The 21,158-nt window shown below is 40.6% G+C and overlaps 1 protein-coding gene across 9 annotated transcripts in view; it reads left to right on the forward strand.

Annotated features, from left to right (window-relative positions):
- The window catches only part of FGGY (FGGY carbohydrate kinase domain containing), a 366,153-nt gene that overhangs the window by 197,881 nt on the left and 147,114 nt on the right, over positions 1-21,158 (forward strand). For all 9 annotated transcript variants that reach the window (XM_073544587.1, XM_073544585.1, XM_073544588.1 and 6 more), the window contains 2 exons: positions 11,458-11,586; positions 16,042-16,145. In XM_073544587.1, coding sequence (XP_073400688.1) covers positions 11,458-11,586; positions 16,042-16,145 — 233 coding nt within the window. The remainder of the gene's footprint in view (positions 1-11,457; positions 11,587-16,041; positions 16,146-21,158) is intronic.

Consider the following 21,158-nt stretch of genomic DNA (forward strand, 5'->3'; position numbering starts at 1 on the left):
GGCAGTATTATAGTAGTTATATTCTTGTACATAGGAGCAGTATTATAGTAGTTATATTCTTGTACATAGGGGGCAGTATTATGGTAGTTATATTCTTGTACATAGGAGCAGTATTATAGTAGTTATATTCTTGTACATAGGGGCAGTATTATAGTAGTTATATTCTTGTACATAGGAGCAGTATTATAGTAGTTATATTCTTGTACATAGAGGTCAAAAGCACCAAAAACCAAACAGTCATAAGGTCCAAGAAAGATAATAGCAACTTTATTAATTATATTAAAATATTACAGACAAACAGACAAGATAGGGCTAGAAGATGGAACCAGATGGATCCCAAAATCATGGAAAATGGCCCAGGGTGGGTATGTCCATAGGAAAAGTGTCCATAAAAAAAGAAATCAAGGTGTTGATACTAAGGATAAATATCCATATATAAAATGTCCCCCCTATATGCAGGTAATATCAGTAATACAATGCATCTATGACATGGCATAAAGTAGCCCCAATGTTATACCGATAACCCAGCAGGGGAGAAATACATCTATTCCCGAAGTATCGCGATAACATGATGATGTATATAAATACCTTGTATGCAATGGAACACCTTCCCGGACAGGCCCTCCCGCCCCGACGCACGTTTCGGCGGTGCCTTTCTCAAGGGGCAGTATTTTAGTAGTTATATTCTTGTAAATAGGTGCAGTATTATAGTAGTTATATTCTTGTACATAGGTGCAGTATTATAGTAGTTGTATTCTTGTTCATAGAGGGCAGTATTATAGTCATTATATTCTTGTATATAAGAGCAGTATTATAGTAGTTATATTCTTGTACATAGAGGGCAGTATGATAGTCATTATATTCTTGTATATAGGAGCAGTATTATAGTAGTTATATTCTTGTACATAGAGGGCAGTATTATAGTCATTATATTCTTGTACATAGGAGCAGTATTATAGTAGTTATATTCTTGCACATAGGAGCAGTATAATAGTAGTTATATTCTTGTACATAGGGGCAGTATTATAGTAGTTATATTCTTGTACATAGGGGCAGTATTATAGTAGTTATATTCTTGTACATAGAGGGCAGTATTATAGTAGTTATATTCTTGTACATAGGGGCAGTATTATAGTAGTTATATTCTTGTACATAGAGGGCAGTATTATAGTAGTTATATTCTTGTATATAAGAACACTATTATAGTAGTTATATTCTTGTTCATAGGTGCAGTATTATAGTAGTTATATTCTTGTACATAGAGGGCAGTATTATAGTAGTTATATTCTTGCACATAGGAGCAGTATAATAGTAGTTATATTCTTGTACATAGAGGCAGTATTATAGTAGTTATATTCTTGTACATAGGAGCAGTATTATAGTAGTTATATTCTTGTACATAGGGGCAGTATTATAGTAGTTATATTCTTGTACATAGGGGCAGTATTATAGTAGTTATATTCTTGTACATAGGGAGCAGTATTATTGTAGTAGTTATATTCTTGTTCATAGGTGCAGTATTATAGTAGTTATATTCTTGTACATAGGGGCAGTATTATAGTAGTTATATTCTTGTACATAGGGGCAGTATTATCGTAGTTATATTCTTGTATATAGGAGCAGTATTATAGTAGTTATATTCTTGTATATAGGAGCAGTATTATAGTAGTTATATTCTTGTACATAGGGGCAGTATTATAGTAGTTATATTCTTGTACATAGGAGCAGTATTATAGTAGTTAGATTCTTGTACATAGGGGCAGTATTATAGTAGTTATGTTCTTGTGCATAGGGGCAGTATTATAGTAGTTATGTTCTTGTGCATAGGGGCAGTATTATCGTAGTTATATTCTTGTATATAGGAGCAGTATTATAGTAGTTATATTCTTGTACATAGGGGGCAGTATTATAGTAGTTATATTCTTGTACATAGGGACAGTATTATAGTAGTTTTATTCTTGTACATAGGGGCAGTATTATAGTAGTTATATTCTTGTACATAGGAGCAGTATTATAGTAGTTATATTCTTGTACATAGGGGGCAGTATTATAGTAGTTATATTCTTGTACATAGGGACAGTATTATAGTAGTTATATTCTTGTATATAGGGGCAGTATTATAGTAGTTATATTCTTGTACATATGGGCAGTATTATAGTAGTTATATTCTTGTATATAGGAGCAGTATTATAGTAGTTATATTCTTGTATATAGGGGCAGTATTATAGTAGTTATATTCTTGTACTTAGGGGGCAGTATTATAGTAGTTATATTCTTTTACATAGGAGCAGTATTATAGTAGTTATATTCTTATACATAGGGGCAGTATTATAGTAGTTATACTCTTGTACATAGGAGCAGTATTATAGTAGTTATATTCTTGTACATAGAGGCAGTATTATAGTAGTTATATTCTTGTACATAGGAGCAGTATTATAGTAGTTATATTCTTGTACATAGGGGCAGTATTATAGTAGTTATATTCTTGTACATAGAGGGCAGTATTATAGTAGTTATATTCTTGTATATAGGGGCAGTATTATAGTAGTTATATTCTTGTACATAGGGAGCAGTATTATAGTAGTTATATTCTTGTTCATAGGTGCAGTATTATAGTAGTTATATTCTTGTACATAGGGGCAGTATTATAGTAGTTATATTCTTGTATATAAGAGCACTATTATAGTAGTTATATTCTTGTACATAGGGGCAGTATTATAGTAGTTATGTTCTTGTGCATAGGGGCAGTATTATCGTAGTTATATTCTTGTATATAGGAGCAGTATTATAGTAGTTATATTCTTGTATATAGGAGCAGTATTATAGTAGTTATATTCTTGTACATAGGGGGCAGTATTATAGTAGTTATATTCTTGTGTATAGGAGCAGTATTATAGTAGTTATATTCTTGTGTATAGGAGCAGTATTATAGTAGTTATATTCTTGCTCATAGGTGCAGTATTATAGTAGTTATATTCTTGTACATAGGGGGCAGTATTATAGTAGTTATATTCTTGTATATAGGAGCAGTATTATAGTAGTTATATTCTTGTACCTAGGGGCAGTATTATAGTAGTTATATTCTTGTACATAGGGGGCAGTATTATAGTAGTTATATTCTTGTACATAGGAGCAGTATTATAGTAGTTATATTCTTGTACATAGGGGCAGTATTATAGTAGTTATATTCTTGTACATAGGGGCAGTATTATAGTAGTTATTTTCTTGTACATAGGAGCAGTATTATAGTAGTTATATTCTTGTACATAGGGACAGTATTATAGTAGTTATATTCTTGTATATAGGGGCAGTATTATAGTAGTTATATTCTTGTACATATGGGCAGTATTATAGTAGTTATATTGTTCATAGAGGCAGTATTATAGTAGTTATATTCTTGTATATAGGAGCAGTATTATAGTAGTTATATTCTTGTATATAGGGGCAGTATTATAGTAGTTATATTCTTGTACTTAGGGGGCAGTATTATAGTAGTTATGTTCTTGTATATAGGGGGCAGTATTATAGTAGTTATATTCTTGTACATAGGAGCAGTATTATAGTAGTTATATTCTTGTACATAGGGGCAGTATTATAGTAGTTATATTCTTGTTCATAGAGGCAGTATTATAGTAGTTATATTCTTGTATATAGGAGCAGTATTATAGTAGTTATATTCTTGTATATAGGGGCAGTATTATAGTAGTTATATTCTTGTATATAGGAGCAGTATTATAGTAGTTATATTCTTGTACATAGGAGCAGTATTATAATAGATATATTCTTGTACATAGGGGGCAGTATTATAGTAGTTATATTCTTGTACATAGGAGCAGTATTATAGTAGTTATATTCTTGTATATAGGGGCAGTATTATAGTAGTTATATTCTTGTACTTAGGGGGCAGTATTATAGTAGTTATATTCTTTTACATAGGAGCAGTATTATAGTAGTTATATTCTTATACATAGGGGCAGTATTATAGTAGTTATACTCTTGTACATAGGAGCAGTATTATAGTAGTTATATTCTTGTACATAGAGGCAGTATTATAGTAGTTATATTCTTGTACATAGGAGCAGTATTATAGTAGTTATATTCTTGTACATAGGGGCAGTATTATAGTAGTTATATTCTTGTACATAGAGGGCAGTATTATAGTAGTTATATTCTTGTATATAGGGGCAGTATTATAGTAGTTATATTCTTGTACATAGGGAGCAGTATTATAGTAGTTATATTCTTGTTCATAGGTGCAGTATTATAGTAGTTATATTCTTGTACATAGGGGCAGTATTATAGTAGTTATATTCTTGTATATAAGAGCACTATTATAGTAGTTATATTCTTGTACATAGGGGCAGTATTATAGTAGTTATGTTCTTGTGCATAGGGGCAGTATTATCGTAGTTATATTCTTGTATATAGGAGCAGTATTATAGTAGTTATATTCTTGTATATAGGAGCAGTATTATAGTAGTTATATTCTTGTACATAGGGGGCAGTATTATAGTAGTTATATTCTTGTGTATAGGAGCAGTATTATAGTAGTTATATTCTTGTGTATAGGAGCAGTATTATAGTAGTTATATTCTTGCTCATAGGTGCAGTATTATAGTAGTTATATTCTTGTACATAGGGGGCAGTATTATAGTAGTTATATTCTTGTATATAGGAGCAGTATTATAGTAGTTATATTCTTGTACCTAGGGGCAGTATTATAGTAGTTATATTCTTGTACATAGGGGGCAGTATTATAGTAGTTATATTCTTGTACATAGGAGCAGTATTATAGTAGTTATATTCTTGTACATAGGGGCAGTATTATAGTAGTTATATTCTTGTACATAGGGGCAGTATTATAGTAGTTATTTTCTTGTACATAGGAGCAGTATTATAGTAGTTATATTCTTGCTCATAGGTGCAGTATTTTAGTAGTTATATTCTTGTTCATAGGTGCAGTATTATAGTAGTTATATTCTTGTACATAGGGGCAGTATTATAGTAGTTATATTCTTGTATATAAGAGCACTATTATAGTAGTTATATTCTTGTACATAGGGGCAGTATTATAGTAGTTATGTTCTTGTGCATAGGGGCAGTATTATCGTAGTTATATTCTTGTATATAGGAGCAGTATTATAGTAGTTATATTCTTGTATATAGGAGCAGTATTATAGTAGTTATATTCTTGTACATAGGGGGCAGTATTATAGTAGTTATATTCTTGTGTATAGGAGCAGTATTATAGTAGTTATATTCTTGTGTATAGGAGCAGTATTATAGTAGTTATATTCTTGCTCATAGGTGCAGTATTATAGTAGTTATATTCTTGTACATAGGGGGCAGTATTATAGTAGTTATATTCTTGTATATAGGAGCAGTATTATAGTAGTTATATTCTTGTACCTAGGGGCAGTATTATAGTAGTTATATTCTTGTACATAGGGGGCAGTATTATAGTAGTTATATTCTTGTACATAGGAGCAGTATTATAGTAGTTATATTCTTGTACATAGGGGCAGTATTATAGTAGTTATATTCTTGTACATAGGGGCAGTATTATAGTAGTTATTTTCTTGTACATAGGAGCAGTATTATAGTAGTTATATTCTTGTACATAGGGACAGTATTATAGTAGTTATATTCTTGTATATAGGGGCAGTATTATAGTAGTTATATTCTTGTACATATGGGCAGTATTATAGTAGTTATATTGTTCATAGAGGCAGTATTATAGTAGTTATATTCTTGTATATAGGAGCAGTATTATAGTAGTTATATTCTTGTATATAGGAGCAGTATTATAGTAGTTATATTCTTGTACTTAGGGGGCAGTATTATAGTAGTTATATTCTTGTATATAGGGGGCAGTATTATAGTAGTTATATTCTTGTACATAGGAGCAGTATTATAGTAGTTATATTCTTGTACATAGGGGCAGTATTATAGTAGTTATATTCTTGTTCATAGAGGCAGTATTATAGTAGTTATATTCTTGTATATAGGAGCAGTATTATAGTAGTTATATTCTTGTATATAGGGGCAGTATTATAGTAGTTATATTCTTGTATATAGGAGCAGTATTATAGTAGTTATATTCTTGTACATAGGAGCAGTATTATAATAGATATATTCTTGTACATAGGGGGCAGTATTATAGTAGTTATATTCTTGTACATAGGAGCAGTATTATAGTAGTTATATTCTTGTATATAGGGGCAGTATTATAGTAGTTATATTCTTGTACATAGGGGCAGTATTATAGTAGTTATATTCTTGTACATAGGAGCAGTACTATAGTAGTAATATTCTTGTACATAGGGGGCAGTATTATAGTAGTTATATTCTTGTACATAGGAGCAGTATTATAGTAGTTATATTCTTGTATATAGGGGCAGTATTATAGTAGTTATATTCTTGTATATAGGAGCAGTATTATAGTAGTTATATTCTTGTACATATGGGCAGTATTATAGTAGTTATATTCTTGTTCATAGAGGCAGTATTATAGTAGTTATATTCTTGTATATAGGAGCAGTATTATAGTAGTTATATTCTTGTATATAGGGGCAGTATTATAGTAGTTATATTCTTGTACATAGGGCATAGGGGCAGTATTATAATAGTTATATTCTTGTACATAAGAGCAGTGTTATTTTATCTATACATTTTGGCTCTCTAGCCTTTAGAGTTATTAATTCAGCTCTACTCTATAATCTATTATAAAATATAGATTGAAATAAATTGTATGATTATGTTTAGACATGCACTATCATGTATGACAGTCTCTGCACCTTTATATCTTACATGTTGCCTCTATTCTCCACTCGGTGTGCAGTTTGTTAGCATTATTGACCTTTTGTGGGGAAATTTAATTTACAGATTTGATGTCTTGGCCAAGGTTGTACTTTAGACTATGTATAATAAACTAGAAGGTTCAATTTCCACAAAGCCGTCAATTATAAACCCATACGTGAGCGTCGCCTGTTGATTGGCTGTCCACCAGGAGTAATAATTAGTAGTTTTTACCTCCATGTTAAGCGCGCAGATATGTGTTTATATTCTGTGCAGCTGACTTGAGGAAAAAGCTGCAGAGATGGCAGAATTCTGAGCCGTCCATTAAACTCCTTCCAGCTGTGCGGTCGCTGTCTGTTGGGAACACAGCGTTTCTCTCAATGCATTTTCTTCCTTGAACATTCAGCTTGTTGACTGTAAATATTCAGATATTATCCTGGCTCATAGCGGCGGGTTCTTTCTGGGCGCTTCCTGCACTTTCAGGATGAAGAAGAGCATCTTCACTGACACTAATGATACATTGTTACTGAGGCCACAAAAAGAAACCATGTCTACTCTTCTCAGAATCAGTGCTATTCCCCAGTTTTATGAGGTCAAGGCTTGTGGGAAAACTATTTTTTCTTTGCTTTATAATGTGGTCAGAACAGGACGTACAGACTGTACAATAAAGGATGAGAAAAAGTCTGGTTGTATGAATATGGTTTATTGGTTACTCCCCGATTTACAGGGTTATCAGTGATGAGACTGTGGTGAAGCGTTCTTCTTGTGAGAAAGACAAAGCTCTTCTTGCCCAAGACTAAAATATCCCTTCATCTATTTCCAGTCATTTCTTGGGTCCTGCTGCCTAGAATCAGAATATGGATTGCCTATTGTTAGTATAGGCCATCATTATCAGATCGGTGGGGTTCGACATTCAATCTGCCTTTTGAACGGGTCATTGTGCTTGAGCCTCTTCAACATTTAGATTGTTTTCTACCTGCATCTTGTTTCTTGGTAACAGTGATACGGGGTACGGCACCATTAAATGTTGGGTCCTAAACTCAGGAATCGAGAGGAGACCTATTTAAAGGCATTGTGTAACTGTAGCTAAAACAAAACAAAATCCTCAATGTTTCCCTGGAAATTTTTATTTTACTGAACTATTTGTAATAACTGGAGATTCTTAGATTCTTCTAAGTAGAGTTGTCCTTCAAGACAACCTGAAAATCTTGTAGAAATTCAACTCCACATGGGCACTACCCATCAACCCAAAGAAAACCAACATCATGATGTTCCAGAGGAGAAAGCCAAGGTCGGACCAGCACCCTTCAGTTGTGTTAAACAACTGCACTCTTACAGGAATGGACAAGTACACCTACCTGGGCCTGAAAATTCACCAGTCAGGGAGCTTCAAACAAGCCATAGAGACCCTGAATGACAAGGCCTGCAAAACCTTCTATGTCATCCAAAGGAATCTCTACCATCTGAAGCCATCAGTGAGGGTGTGGCTAAAAATCTTTGATGCCATCATTGCCTCAATCCTTTTGTACGGTAGCAAAGTCTGGGTCCTAACACATACCTTGACTGGTCAAAGTGGGATTCCAGCCCAACAGAAATATTCCATCTGGAATTCTGTAAGACCCTTATCCAGGTCCATCGGAGCACCACCATCAGTGCCTGTCGGGCTGAGCTGGGCAGATTCCCTCTACACTGAGCAGTCCTGAAGAGGGCATTGTCCTTCCAGGCTCACCAACATAGTAGCAATCCAAGCTCCCATCACCATAAAGCCCTGCTACATATAGGTGGACCACCCGAACCAGGACCCCCAGAACAGCTCACCCAAACCCCAAAAGTAAGAATCAGGAAGATGGTACATGAGCATCAGGAGAGGCATGTCTGGAGGAACGATATCATCACCTCACAGAAACTCGACCATGTACCGGAGTCTACAGAGAGAACACAAACTGGCCCCATATTTGGAGACACTCGCAGACCCCAGAGATCATCAGATCCTGAGCCGGTATAGACTCAGTGCCCACAGTTTGTCCATCGAGGTTGGCCGGCACAGACAAGGCTACAAGTCCAGGGAGGACAGACTGTGCCAACACTGTGACCTGGAGGAGGAGATCCACTTCCTACTACACTGCACCAAATACTCAGCAGTGTGAGGGACACTCACTTCAGGAGACTCTCCGATCTCCTCCCAGATTTCAGCTCCATGAAGGAGGAAGAGAAAACATATATCCTGCTAAGGGAAGAAGAGAGTGTGGTGGAAATAGCAGCGCAAAATGTGAGCACGTGCCATAGGTTGTGAGAATGACCGCTATGATATGCCATAGACTTCCATAGCCTCCACCTTGGATGTGCCCCATCCATCGTTCCTACAGTCCCTAATGTTTATTTGGTCCTGCCAATAAAGCTTCTTTGAATTTGAATTGAAAGTTACGAGATAGCTATATTTTAGATAGATAGATATGAGATAGATAGACAGAGAGGTAAGTTCTCCATTCTTTATAGGTGATATTTGCATCATAGAAGGTTGCAAATACTGTCCAGTAGATGAAGTTTAATGTAGAGTAATGCAGCACGGTCGTATTAATTGTGTTGCTGCATATACATTAAATGGCAGTATTCTTCGGACTACTGAACAGGAGAAGGACTTTCTGTTCTGGTTACAAGGAAGCTGAGCAGCAGCACTCAATGTCAATCAGCAGCTGCAACAGCAAACAAGATTTTAGGATGTATAAAAAGAGAGATAAATAAACATGATCCAGTGTATTATTATCCCTCCATTTATCACTGTTTATATACAGGATATTCTTTTGGGCTCCACCCTATAAAAGGTATATTGGAAAGCTAGAAAGATTAGAAAAGTTGGGCTTGTTTAGGTTAGAAAAAAAAACACTTCAGAGGAGATCTCATTTATATGTATAAATATATACAAAGGACGGCACATGACTTATTCTTTCCTAAGAACTTACAAAGTACCAGGCAGGAAAGGCAATTCTGGCAGCTAAACAGGAAAGGGTTCTTTACGGTTAGAGCAGTCAGACTGAAATGTAAGTGCAGTAATGGCCAACACTATAACAGCCTTTATAAAGGGCTGGATCTTTTTCTTACAACAAATGGCAGTGTGGCTTATAAATAATCTAGCAATAGAGAATGTATAGCTGGTGGAGAAAGGCTGAACCTGATGGACCGGAATCTTTTTTTTGCATCATACAACTAATCTGGGAGCCCCTATAATCTGCATTCTTGTGTGGGGTCCCCCAGTAATGCCCCGCACACAGGGTAAATCAGTCCATATCCTCATGTCCCTTTTAAACAGCTGAACTGTATATAACACAAACTGTGTCCACGATTTATGCCAAAACATCTGGTTCCCAACCGCCCGAGACGGCCTGACCCTAGCGCTAGTCACAGCGTAATTCATCATCCCAGAACATCAGAAATCTGCTGAGTGCGAAGATGACATTTGTTTTTTATTGGGGAAGAAAGCTTCTTTCACTATGGTGGCCTTGATGTTTCCGTTGCTCCTGTATTCTACATCTGATGGAGACCTTTATCTTTGGAGCCCCACTCTCCATAGAATTGGAGCCCCACTCTCCATAGAATTGGAGCCCCACTCTCCATAGAATTGGAGCCCCACTCTATAGTATAGAGTTCTTGCACAGGGGCCGTTTTCTGCGTTTGCCTGTGAACCCTAATAGGGTATTTAGGCTGGGGATGTCATAATGAGACAACCCAATTAAAACTCATGTAAATCATGTCTCTGGTAACAAAATAAGTGAACCCCCTACATATGTAAAATGTTACTGTCATATCAACAAATTTTGCATAAATCAATGGTACAAGCGAATATAAGAAACTTTAATATATCTCATCAGCAATTCTGCTCCTTCCTCCACTTATTAGCCACTCTTCTCTCCTCCTGATTTCATCAGTCTGAAAACTGCTAAAATCCATCTTGGCCAAAATAAAAATAAGGATCCAGCTCACTGAGAGATCAGATTACAGCAGCTTATTGAAGTCTATGGAGGAAGAAGCAAACTGAGATAAAGTGTTTAATCTCATTCCAGAGCTGGATTCACATCTACACTGTCCAATGCTGCTGTATAAAGACATGAGAGCAGGAATCCCAAATGTTTCAGTGTGCTGTGTATGGGAGGCATCATAGAAGCTTGTCTGGTCCCACTAGCTCAGAAACAACTAGAAATTACAGATACAGTCTATATGGGAGAATCCTGGTGTAAGATGAAGGATAAAAGTCATAAAATAGCCCTAGTAATGTTATTCATCATGTACACACATGACTTCTTATTCTGATAAATATTTTCATGCATTTTAGACTATATTTATTGTTTTTCATTGTAAATATTTTTAGAGACTACTCTATACAGTATGTTGCCAGTGCCACCAATCTTAGTAAATATGAGCCAGACCATAGCTTCCATTGCATGACATCGTCTTTTCGCCATCAGCTAACAGGATATTTAGCGCCCCCTGTCGGATAAATGGTTAATGACAACTTTTAGTCCACCAGTGTATTATTGTGGGATAAGCACCTCGGTTGCGTCAGTTTTTGGTCGAGAGCCACTTTTATGGACGTATTACAGAGAAAATCTGCTTTATTTCTGTTTATCAGTGTGAACTCTTGTTATTTATCCTCCGTCTGCCCAGGAAACCGAGTTGTGTCTCCAGGAGTTCCAGTTGGGAATAACCTCACTTCACAAGCTGCCAGTGACCTTGGTCTTCCAGAAGGGATCGCTGTAGCCGCTTCCCTCATTGACGCTCACGCCGGGGGGCTCGGTAAGTTGGGCCAAAAGTAGAAGTTATGCTAAGTTTTGCCAGAAGTAATCATTGCTGTTCTTCATGTGTCAGGATGTGATAAAAAACAGCCAGAAAGTCACGGGAACTGGGAAAGGGCTCCTCAGTATACAGCACAGGGCGTACACTGCTCCAATACAATGTATGGGACAGATCTAGGGGATGGGTAAGGGGGGCTCACGCTGACCTTTTGCCCTCAACGAAAGTTTTTTTTATTGTTCTGAACAGTCGCAGGACAAATCCTGACTAGCTTCATACTACATCCGAGTTTTTACCGTGCACCTATGCAGTTCTATGATGTCTATGCTCTCCTTGGGATGCACCTGTCACATATTTGGATGCAGCACAGTACTACTATTGCCCTTTACAGCTACTATGCCTCTGCCTTTCATGGATGCTCGACTTTTCTCAGCTGTAAATATGCACTGGGCACATGACAATACTTTGCACACGCAAGAATTTTATCTCAAATTGAAGTCTATGGAGACTGTTGGGGTAAAGGGGGTAGCAGAATCAGAAAGAGACAGGCACAAACACACAGACTAGTTGCTGCTTTCTGGTAAATATTTATTTCACTCCAATGCTGGATTCACATCTACTCTGCTCAGTATTTTGTATAATATCCTCCTTGCATCTGCTGATACTTCTGAACATGTGCTACATAGAGATAGGAGAGCAGAAATCCATCATGTCTGTTTGTGCTGTCTATATAAGTCATCATAACATCTAGTTTCCACCCACTAGCTCAGATATAGCTTAAAATTGGATGTGGAGCCTCGAGAGAAGAAAACTGATTAAAAAAAAATTCAGTAGTCATATAATGGTCAGAAATAGTGTTATTACTGGTGTACACAAAGGACAACTAATTTTGTAAAGTCACCTGAAATTACAGATATCCTTTAACTTATGATAGCAGCAGGTTGGGTCCCACTTCTCTTGCGTCAAGTTGTCTCCCACGAGTTGTAGCCTTGGGTCTACTGGTGAATCTCACCCCCCTACAGTCCCCTTTGGCACTACATAGGCACACACTGCCCATTTAACTGCTCTCTTGCCCTTTTTCTCAGTGTGTTGATAAAAACACTCCACGCTATTTGCTTCTCTGCTCATCTGCAAGCCGGCAGCTGGGACGCCATGTTTATCCAGATGTAGCGGTTATCACATATGACAGGCTTAGATATATTAGCTTGGGGACAGTATCAGACATTATAGGCTTAGATACTCAGCTCAGAAGACAGTGTCACATATAATAGGATTAGATATGCCAGCTTAGTGGGCAGTATCATACATTGCAGGCTTAGATACACCAGTTCAACAGACAGTATCACACTTGATTTACTTAGATTCACCTGTTCAACAGATGGGTCGCCCTCCCAGGGCTGTGGGGTACTCGGTACCGGGCCGGTGTCAGGGGGGAAGGTGTCACAGCAGTGATGACCCGGTCCTTGGCCCTGGGAGCCCAAGTAATGGGGGAATGTAATGGTTTGAATGAATAGTTTGTGACGCCACCTGTGGTGTTCGGCAAGTGGGATGTTAGGCCGACGCTGCATGCAGATCCTCCAGGGCTGGTGGTGTGGTGCAGCCAAGATGATGAAGCTCCCCACAGGTGGAGGTCTAGCCCCAAGGCAGTGTAGGTGTTATGGATGAGGAGAGGCACAGGCAGTGTGGAAGCTGGTTCCCAGATGTAGCGGTGCTGAGTGTGTTGGTGCAGTAATAAATGGAGGACACCGGGGCTTGCAGTTCCAAAGCTTTACTCACAGTCTGTAGTACACACAGGTGCCTGCCTCTGGGCCATGTCCTCCGGGTCAGAGACTCAGTCAACCTCCAGGCAAGATAGGATGCTCCCCTCCAACATGTACCTTTCTGAACGTCTCCTCTATAGTGCCTTTAAGTGTAAAGATCTCCTAGTACTGAGTTACACTGGAGTTCCTCCTGACAGATGTTCCCAAGAACTCTACTTGTACGGCAGACAGCTGTAGCCTGCTTCGGGGACTCCCTTCTACTGAGTCCCGGCTCTCTATCCAAGTGCTGTTGTGCCCCAAGTCTTAGATGGGAGTAGTGCATTTACAGCCAACTACTCCACCGGTGTCTGCTGCAGAACCATAAGTGTCCATACAACCTTGGGGACCGGGCCCCGGCCTTGCTCTTAGAACCTATAGGCAGGGTTCTTCCTTCTAACCCACGTCCTCTCTGTTCTCTTTTACTCCTTCGTTCCGTGCTAATCTCTCTTTCCTATGGATGCTTAGGTTACAGATCAATGTCCTTCTTCCTCCTTTCCTTTCCTGTGCCAGCTGGCTCAGATCACTGAGGCAGCTGCAGCACTCCTTCCTCCATCCCTTCTTCCAGGGATCCCCACTCCTCTCCGAGTGGCTTCCTTCCTCAGACTCCACATCTGACTGACCTCCCGGACTGACCTGTAATTCTCAACTTCCCCACTCTCTTATGTACTCTAACTCCACCCACCTCCCAGCACGTTTTGTGTTCCAAGCAGGGAGCCACCAAAGGTGCTCTGCTACACTCTTTGCAAGAGCCGCAATGTGGCTTTGCTGAACTACTGTGTTGTGTGGGATGTGAGTGCTGGAGCGTGGAAAGGAGTTCCCACCTTACCTGGATGGTGGGGCACTACACCTTAGGAGAAGGTGCAGTACCTCTGTGGCGGCTGAGCCTCATGGGCGCCACACAGACAGTATCACACATGATACTTAGATACACTAGTCCAGCAAACAGTATCATACATGAAAGACTTGGCTAAGTCTCTTCAGCAAACAGTATCACACGATTGACTTAGATATACACATTTGGATCAAAGCGGAATTCCACAAGTGACTGGTAATAAAATACAGAAAATATTTCATGGCTCCTCGCTGCTCCTCTTTGTCCTGAGCTGCAGATTTTACTCTTTAAACTTGAGGCCGACTAAATATTCGTGAGAATGTAGTGAAATGATTGCGGTGTTTGGGGGGAATTGTCTCCAGTGGGACGCTCGGTGAGTCTGGGGTCTGCTCCGGCTGAGGAGGTGCTGACAGCCTCAGGAAATGCTTAAATTGCAACCATTTTCAAATAACATGTGGAGGGGCGAGCGCGATGCAGCGACAGGTACACACTGGCCCCACAGTCTGCGCTCAATGGGCTCGCAGCTGCTCTTGGGGCTCGTGTCGCAGTTAATCAGGTTTTCAGCCACAGCTGTTATACAACTGGTTCTCCATATTAATTGGGGGTTATAAAATGCGATGCTTATACAGCTGCCTCATTAACAGCAGTCCACCGTTGTGTGCAAGAATGGAGGCTCTGGATCCCCCCCCGATCTCACCGAGACAAGGGGTTCCCAATAATATGACAAAACATAATACAATAGGTAATAATCACATCGTTCATTTATGTTCTTTTGATTCTTACCTCATTTATTAATAATAATATTAATAATCCACGATTTATAATTAGTGATGAGTGAACGTGCTGGGATAAGGTGTTATCATACTCGGGTGCTAACCAAGTAACTTCAGCATGCTCAAAAAATATTTTTGAGTCCCTGCGATTGCATTTCCTATTAATATGTCATCATGTTACAAGACGGGAATACACCATTAAGGGGTTATCTGGTTTGACGCAAATAAAGCATAAAGGGTTATTTTCATGATCTTAAATGGGTAAAATTGAAACGTGCTTGTAACAACAAGCAACTTTATAATGTATTTGTTATTAAATATCATCGGGTTTCCCAAGAACAGGGGGATTTTTGATTTGGCTTATGGCTCATTGTCTCAGAGCAACGGCCGAACTTACGCAGTGCTTACAAGCTTTTTACAATAGATCTTGTAAGTGCTGCTCTGAAGTTGGCTGAATCCCTACTGGCTCACACTGCAAAGGCAAAACTGTATCTGTGCGCAGCATCTCAAGCTCAGAGTCTAGGTCAGTAACGCAACCATGACACTTATTCACACTGTCAATCACGTAGGAGTGCAAGCGCCCTTTCCCCAGCAGGCATGAAAACCAGGAAATGGTGAGAAATTGAATCAACAAACTACATTAAAAATTTGCAAAACTTTTTATTCAGTAATTAATGTTTTTAAAGGGTTTTAATCATCAACATAAATAAAATTGCAAAGTGCTTGAAAAAAAACAACCAACTTTGCAATGAATTTAGCTATTATTAACAATCCTTTCTGTTCTCAACAACGGACAACTTTTAATACTGATTCCCAGGCAAGGAGTGCAGCACTTGCAAGGTTTTTGCTATAGAGGTTGTAAGCACTGCTCTGAAGCTGGAGGAGTCTCTGGATCCTTTGAGCTCCTCCGTTATTGCTCTCTCTTCTAGTATCATGGGAGATCACATTGCTCAGGGTCCTGGTCCGAACTGTCAATCATCGGGAGCTCATTTAGTGTTTTATCCCTTTGGCTATTTTTCTGCTCCTATAATTATCCCCTTTGTTTCTCGATCAGGAGTGATCGGTGCCGATCTGACCGGATATAACCTGCCATGTGAAAGTCAGCAAATCACATCCCGTCTGGCATTGATCTGTGGAACGTCCTCCTGTCATATGGCGGTCAGTATCCTATAATAATCCCTCTTCATTGTACAGTGCCGTCCCCATGTCCTCAGTTCACCTCACACAATACTCTGCTGCGATGTCTCCTGAGTTTATAAAATGTGGTATTTATGTCTGTGTCGACGGGTCTGAAAATTAATGGGGCGAGAAGCCCTGGTGTTCTGAATCACTGTCTTCTATTCATCACTCATATAATATGGGGACAAGAAAGGACACAGACAGCAGACCCCCTCCCCTGTATAGACACTTATAGGAAATTACACTTAAAGGGCAAGTCCAGATACAACTGCATTTATCATCAGCAACAGAAGAAACTTTCCTGCATTACATGGTAAATATATATTCTACAGAGAATTTACCTACCGTAATTACCTTTATTCCTGTTTTCAAGTTTTCTCCCATCAGACCCAAAGATGGAGCACTGATTTCACATTCTCTTTAGTCTGGAGTGTCTCCTGTGCTCAGTGTGGCCCCCTGCTGAGATATTTACTGTGTATGAAGAGTGGGGGAAGGGAAGTGACAACCGATGCGAGCACATTTCTGACTCCCAAAAGCAGTTGTCACCTGAATAGTCTCAGCATTTATAGATAATTTGATCTCATTTTATAGGTCATATGATACATAGACAATCTGCAAATCACTTTATTTAAAAACTATCTTATCTTTCTATTAAAAAGATCACTCTAGAATGGCAGTCTATGTCCTTCTACAGGAAGTGGAGGCCGGTCTATGTCCTTCTACAGGAAGTGGAGGCCGGTCTATGTCCTTCTACAGGAAGTGGAGGCCGGTCTATGTCCTTCTACAGGAAGTGGAGGCCGGTCTATGTCCTTCTACAGGAAGTGGAGGCCGGTCTATGTCCTTCTACAGGAAGTGGAGGCCGGTCTATGTCCTTCTACAGGAAGTGGTGGCCGGTCTATGTCCTTCTACAGGAAGTGGTGGCCGGTCTATCTGTTTCTACAGGAAGTGGAGGCCGATCTTTATCACTCGACAGGAAGTGGAGGCCAGTCTATGTCTTTCTACAGGAAGTGGAGGCCGGTCTATGTTTTTCCACAGGAAGTGGAGGCTAATCGTTGTCACTCTACAGGAAGTGGGGTGGATCTTGGGCACTCTACAGGAACTGGGGTGGATCTTGGGCACTCTACAGGAAGTGGGGTAGATCTTGGACACTCTACAGGAAGTGGCGTGGATCTTGGTCACTCTACAGGAAGTGGGGTGGATCTTGGTCACTCTACAGGAAGTGGGGTGGATCTTGGTCACTCTACAGGAAGTGGGGTGGATCTTGGTCACTCTACAGGAAGTGGGGTAGATCTTGGTCACTCTACAGGAAGTGGGGTAGATCTTGGTCTGTTTACAGGTAGTGAGGGTTAGTCTTTGTCTGTTTACAGGAAGTGAGGGTGAGTCTTTGTCTCTCTACAATGCATGCTGGGAGGCACCTATCCTACTGGCAGAATGCTGATGAAAAGGACAACTCACTAATCAAGAGTGGATGGCAAGTTACAGAGCAGAACCATTCCTGGGTGTATTAGACTGGTGTGTGGACTATAAGCTCTAACTTGTTGTAGGGGATGAGTGCAGTAAGACCATGCATTTTTTTATAACCTATTTAGATAAAGATTCACAATTCTGGAATCGTGTAACCCATCATGTGGTCTCTGTTATGCAATACTTAGCGTTTGTCACCGAACTTTCCAAGGATCAGATACAACGGAAGCTGTCCTTACAACACATCCATCCGTGTGTCAGCTCACCCTCACAATCCCTTCTGTCAGTACTGGCAGCAGAGCCGGGTGTCGATTCTTTCCATCTATCATTACTTGGAGATTAACAACATGTTTTAAATCTCCTGACAAAATCATTACCAGCTCCATACAGGACGTGGCCTTTGTGTGTCAGTTTCATACCGTTATCAACATCTCAGAACTCCGTCAGTGAATTGATACATGGATTATGATAATTTTCTAAGCATGTCTGACACAGAGAGGGGAGGTGTAAAATATTAAGGTTAGGACTATGTGTCAAATTTTGCTGCACAGCATGAAGATCACAAAGTCGCATTGCAACATCGTACAGAATGTCATTTTGGTTTTGTTGCGGCGCTTGCTTCCTTTAAGAAATATTCTTACTATTCTCTATAAGTTTCCTATAGGACCAGTCCTTTTCATCCAGACCGTGTCTGCCCCCAGCGTGATAATGGATTCCGCGTCGTTCGCTCATGCGTAGGTGTCTGAGTATCTGCTTATTTTTGTATTGCCTAAGTTTGGCGCGGAAAAGAACACAGGATTGTTCTGCAGCAGATTCCCAGACATGACTGAAAGTCACATAACCATGTCCACTCATACTGCTTTACTAATTGTAATTACCAGTAATACGTGCACCAGGAGCGTCTGCGAGGGATTCACGCTACGCCATGTGGAACGTTGCGCCATGTGCTCACAGCTATCGACCATTTGTACAGGAGAAAGCCTTGGCGGATTAATCGCCTCCTGTAACTTATCCTATAGATTTCAGGTCCCGTGATCCTGCAGCTGGACCTCCACTGATTGCAGCTAATGAATGGACCCCTGTGTGAGCGGACGGGATTTTCCTCTGGGATGATGTTTATAAATATCTTGTGGATATTCGTTTCTGCACAACGTTTCACAGTATTTCATTTGGGTTGTGGTCTGAACTTTGGGCCAGTGCAGGACCTTGGCTCTTTTTCAGTCTTTCTGATTTAGAATCGTTCTTGTATTTGGGATGATTGTGCTGTTGGTTGCATGACCCAGTTTCGGACAAGCTTTAGATCTTGGACAGATGGTCTCACATTTGACTCTAGAATACTTTGGTATCTAGGGGAGTTGATGGACAACTCAATAACTGCTAAGTGCCCAGACCCTGGTGCTGCAAAACATTTTCAGTCTTTTTCCAATTGCATTTGCATAAACTTGAACATTTAACATGTTGAAGCCTTTAGTGTTTAGTGTGGTGTCGGGTTCCAGGCGCTGCACAGCAGGAATCCTGAGCCCTGCCATCTGCGGTCTCCCATTCCACTCCGGCCACAGTGGAGCCTGCACAGCAGACTCCACGATCCCGGCGTTCTGCCACACCAGCATCATGGGTTCGGTTGCTGATGCCACCTCTGGTCCAGTTATGGCAATGCAGCCTGGCCAGCAGCCAAAGACTCCAGAGTCTAAGTTCTCCCTTCGCTCCACTGAGCATGCTCAGGAGACGATCTCCCATGGGGATCGGGAGTCACATGCTCAGGTCCTTCTCCAGTTCTGATTGGTCCATCTGGAGGATCAGGAAGGTCCCGGAAGGGCACGGCCCTGCCATGCGCTATGATAGACTCTGAGGCTAATGCATTTAGTGTATGTGTGATGATGGATGAATGAGCCTGGTGACTGATGCATTATAATTCCCCCCTCCTTGGATATTACGTATGTGTTAGGGTGAGGGATTAGAGTCAGTACGTTAGTTCTACACTGCATAGCGCCAGAGTGTTGTTCCACATCCACCGCTAGCACCTGGGGCGTCGGCCACTAAAGGCCTCCTTGGCCCCTGCTATCGCAGCGTCCGCCAGTTACGCCGTGCGCTTTATTAGCGCTTTCCAGCCCGGTTATTAGGCTGGTTAGTGGCATCCGTTAGGGCGGATACTGCACTCGGTGCAGCAGCGATTCACACCCCGTGACCTGTGACGTTAACAAGTTGCGGTTGTTCGCCGGCAGGCACGTGTTACGTGAAGTAACGGCGCACGTGGGTCGCCCTCCCAGGGCTGTGGGGTACTCGGTACCAGGCCGGTATCAGCGGGATGTGTCACAGTAGCGGGGACCCGGTCCGTGGCCCTGGGCGCCCAAGTAATGGGGGAATGTAATGGTTTGAATGAATAGTTTGTGAAGCCACCTGTGGTGTTCGGCAAGGGAGATGTTAAGCCGACGCTGCATGCAGATCCGCTAGGACTGATGGTATGGTGCAGCAAAGATGTAAAAGCTCCCCACAGGTGAAGCTGTAGTCCCAGGGCAGTGTAGATGTGGTTGGCACGGGGATGTAGAAGGGTAGGAAGCAGACAAGACACAGCGGGGTGCAATTTCTGTACCTTTACTTGACAAATGCAGTCCAGGGTCCTGATTACAGATGGTACAGGAGCAGGCTAGCCTGGAAGCAACTCAGGGATTCTCTCTCAGCAGATGGGCTGTTCAATCTCCTTCCTAGCGCTTATTTGAGTGAAGTACTCCTAGTACTGAGTTACACTGAAGTTCCTCCCAATTCTCTTCTACTCTCACTCCTCGTATGGCAGACAGCTGTAGCCGCTATTCCTCTCTTGGCTCACTCCGTGCTGTTGTGCCTCCGAGTCTTAGATGGGGGTAGTGCATTTACAGCCTCCTACTCCTCTGGTGTCTGTTGCAGGACCATTAGTATCCATACAACCGTGGAGACCAGGCTCCAGTTCATGCGCTCTCACTTGAGATGAGCCTTTCCTCTCTGCTCGATCTCCGCGCTTCTTCCCCACATCTGCACACTTAACCCTCCTCACACTAACTGACCACTCCTTCCTCTTGGCCCTCAGAGAGCACTCCTCCCCTTAATTCCGGTTCAGAGTCCCCCCTGCTGGCCTGGAGTGGAACTGTGTTGCATGTATAGGTTAACTGCAAGCGAGACCCTTCGTTGCCTCCAAGCCTGGCATTACCCTCCCTGGAGGAAGGCAAAGCCACTGTGGCGGCCATACTCCTGGGGCACCACATTCCCCCCTAGTGCAAGTCAGCACTCCTGGGCTGAACAAGACATGAAAAACATATAAACAGTTAAACAAGGTGAACAATTATAATTGTACAAGATTTGAAAAAGGAAAAATGTACAAAAACCAAGAGCTCCAAAAATAGTCCTATGATGTTAAGTCCAGCATCAATGTCCATGGTCCATTCCTGGGCAAATGGTAAACTATTTACAAAGAAAGTTTTTGACCACACAAGTCCTGTGGTCCAATGTCCATAAAAACGTGAAACAAGAACTTCAAAAAGGTTTCTTACAGATTAC

Source organism: Dendrobates tinctorius, unplaced genomic scaffold (assembly GCF_039654945.1).
Source record: "Dendrobates tinctorius isolate UK_male_01 unplaced genomic scaffold, ASM3965494v1 ptg000138l, whole genome shotgun sequence".
In the NCBI taxonomy this organism is placed as follows: domain Eukaryota; kingdom Metazoa; phylum Chordata; class Amphibia; order Anura; family Dendrobatidae; genus Dendrobates; species Dendrobates tinctorius.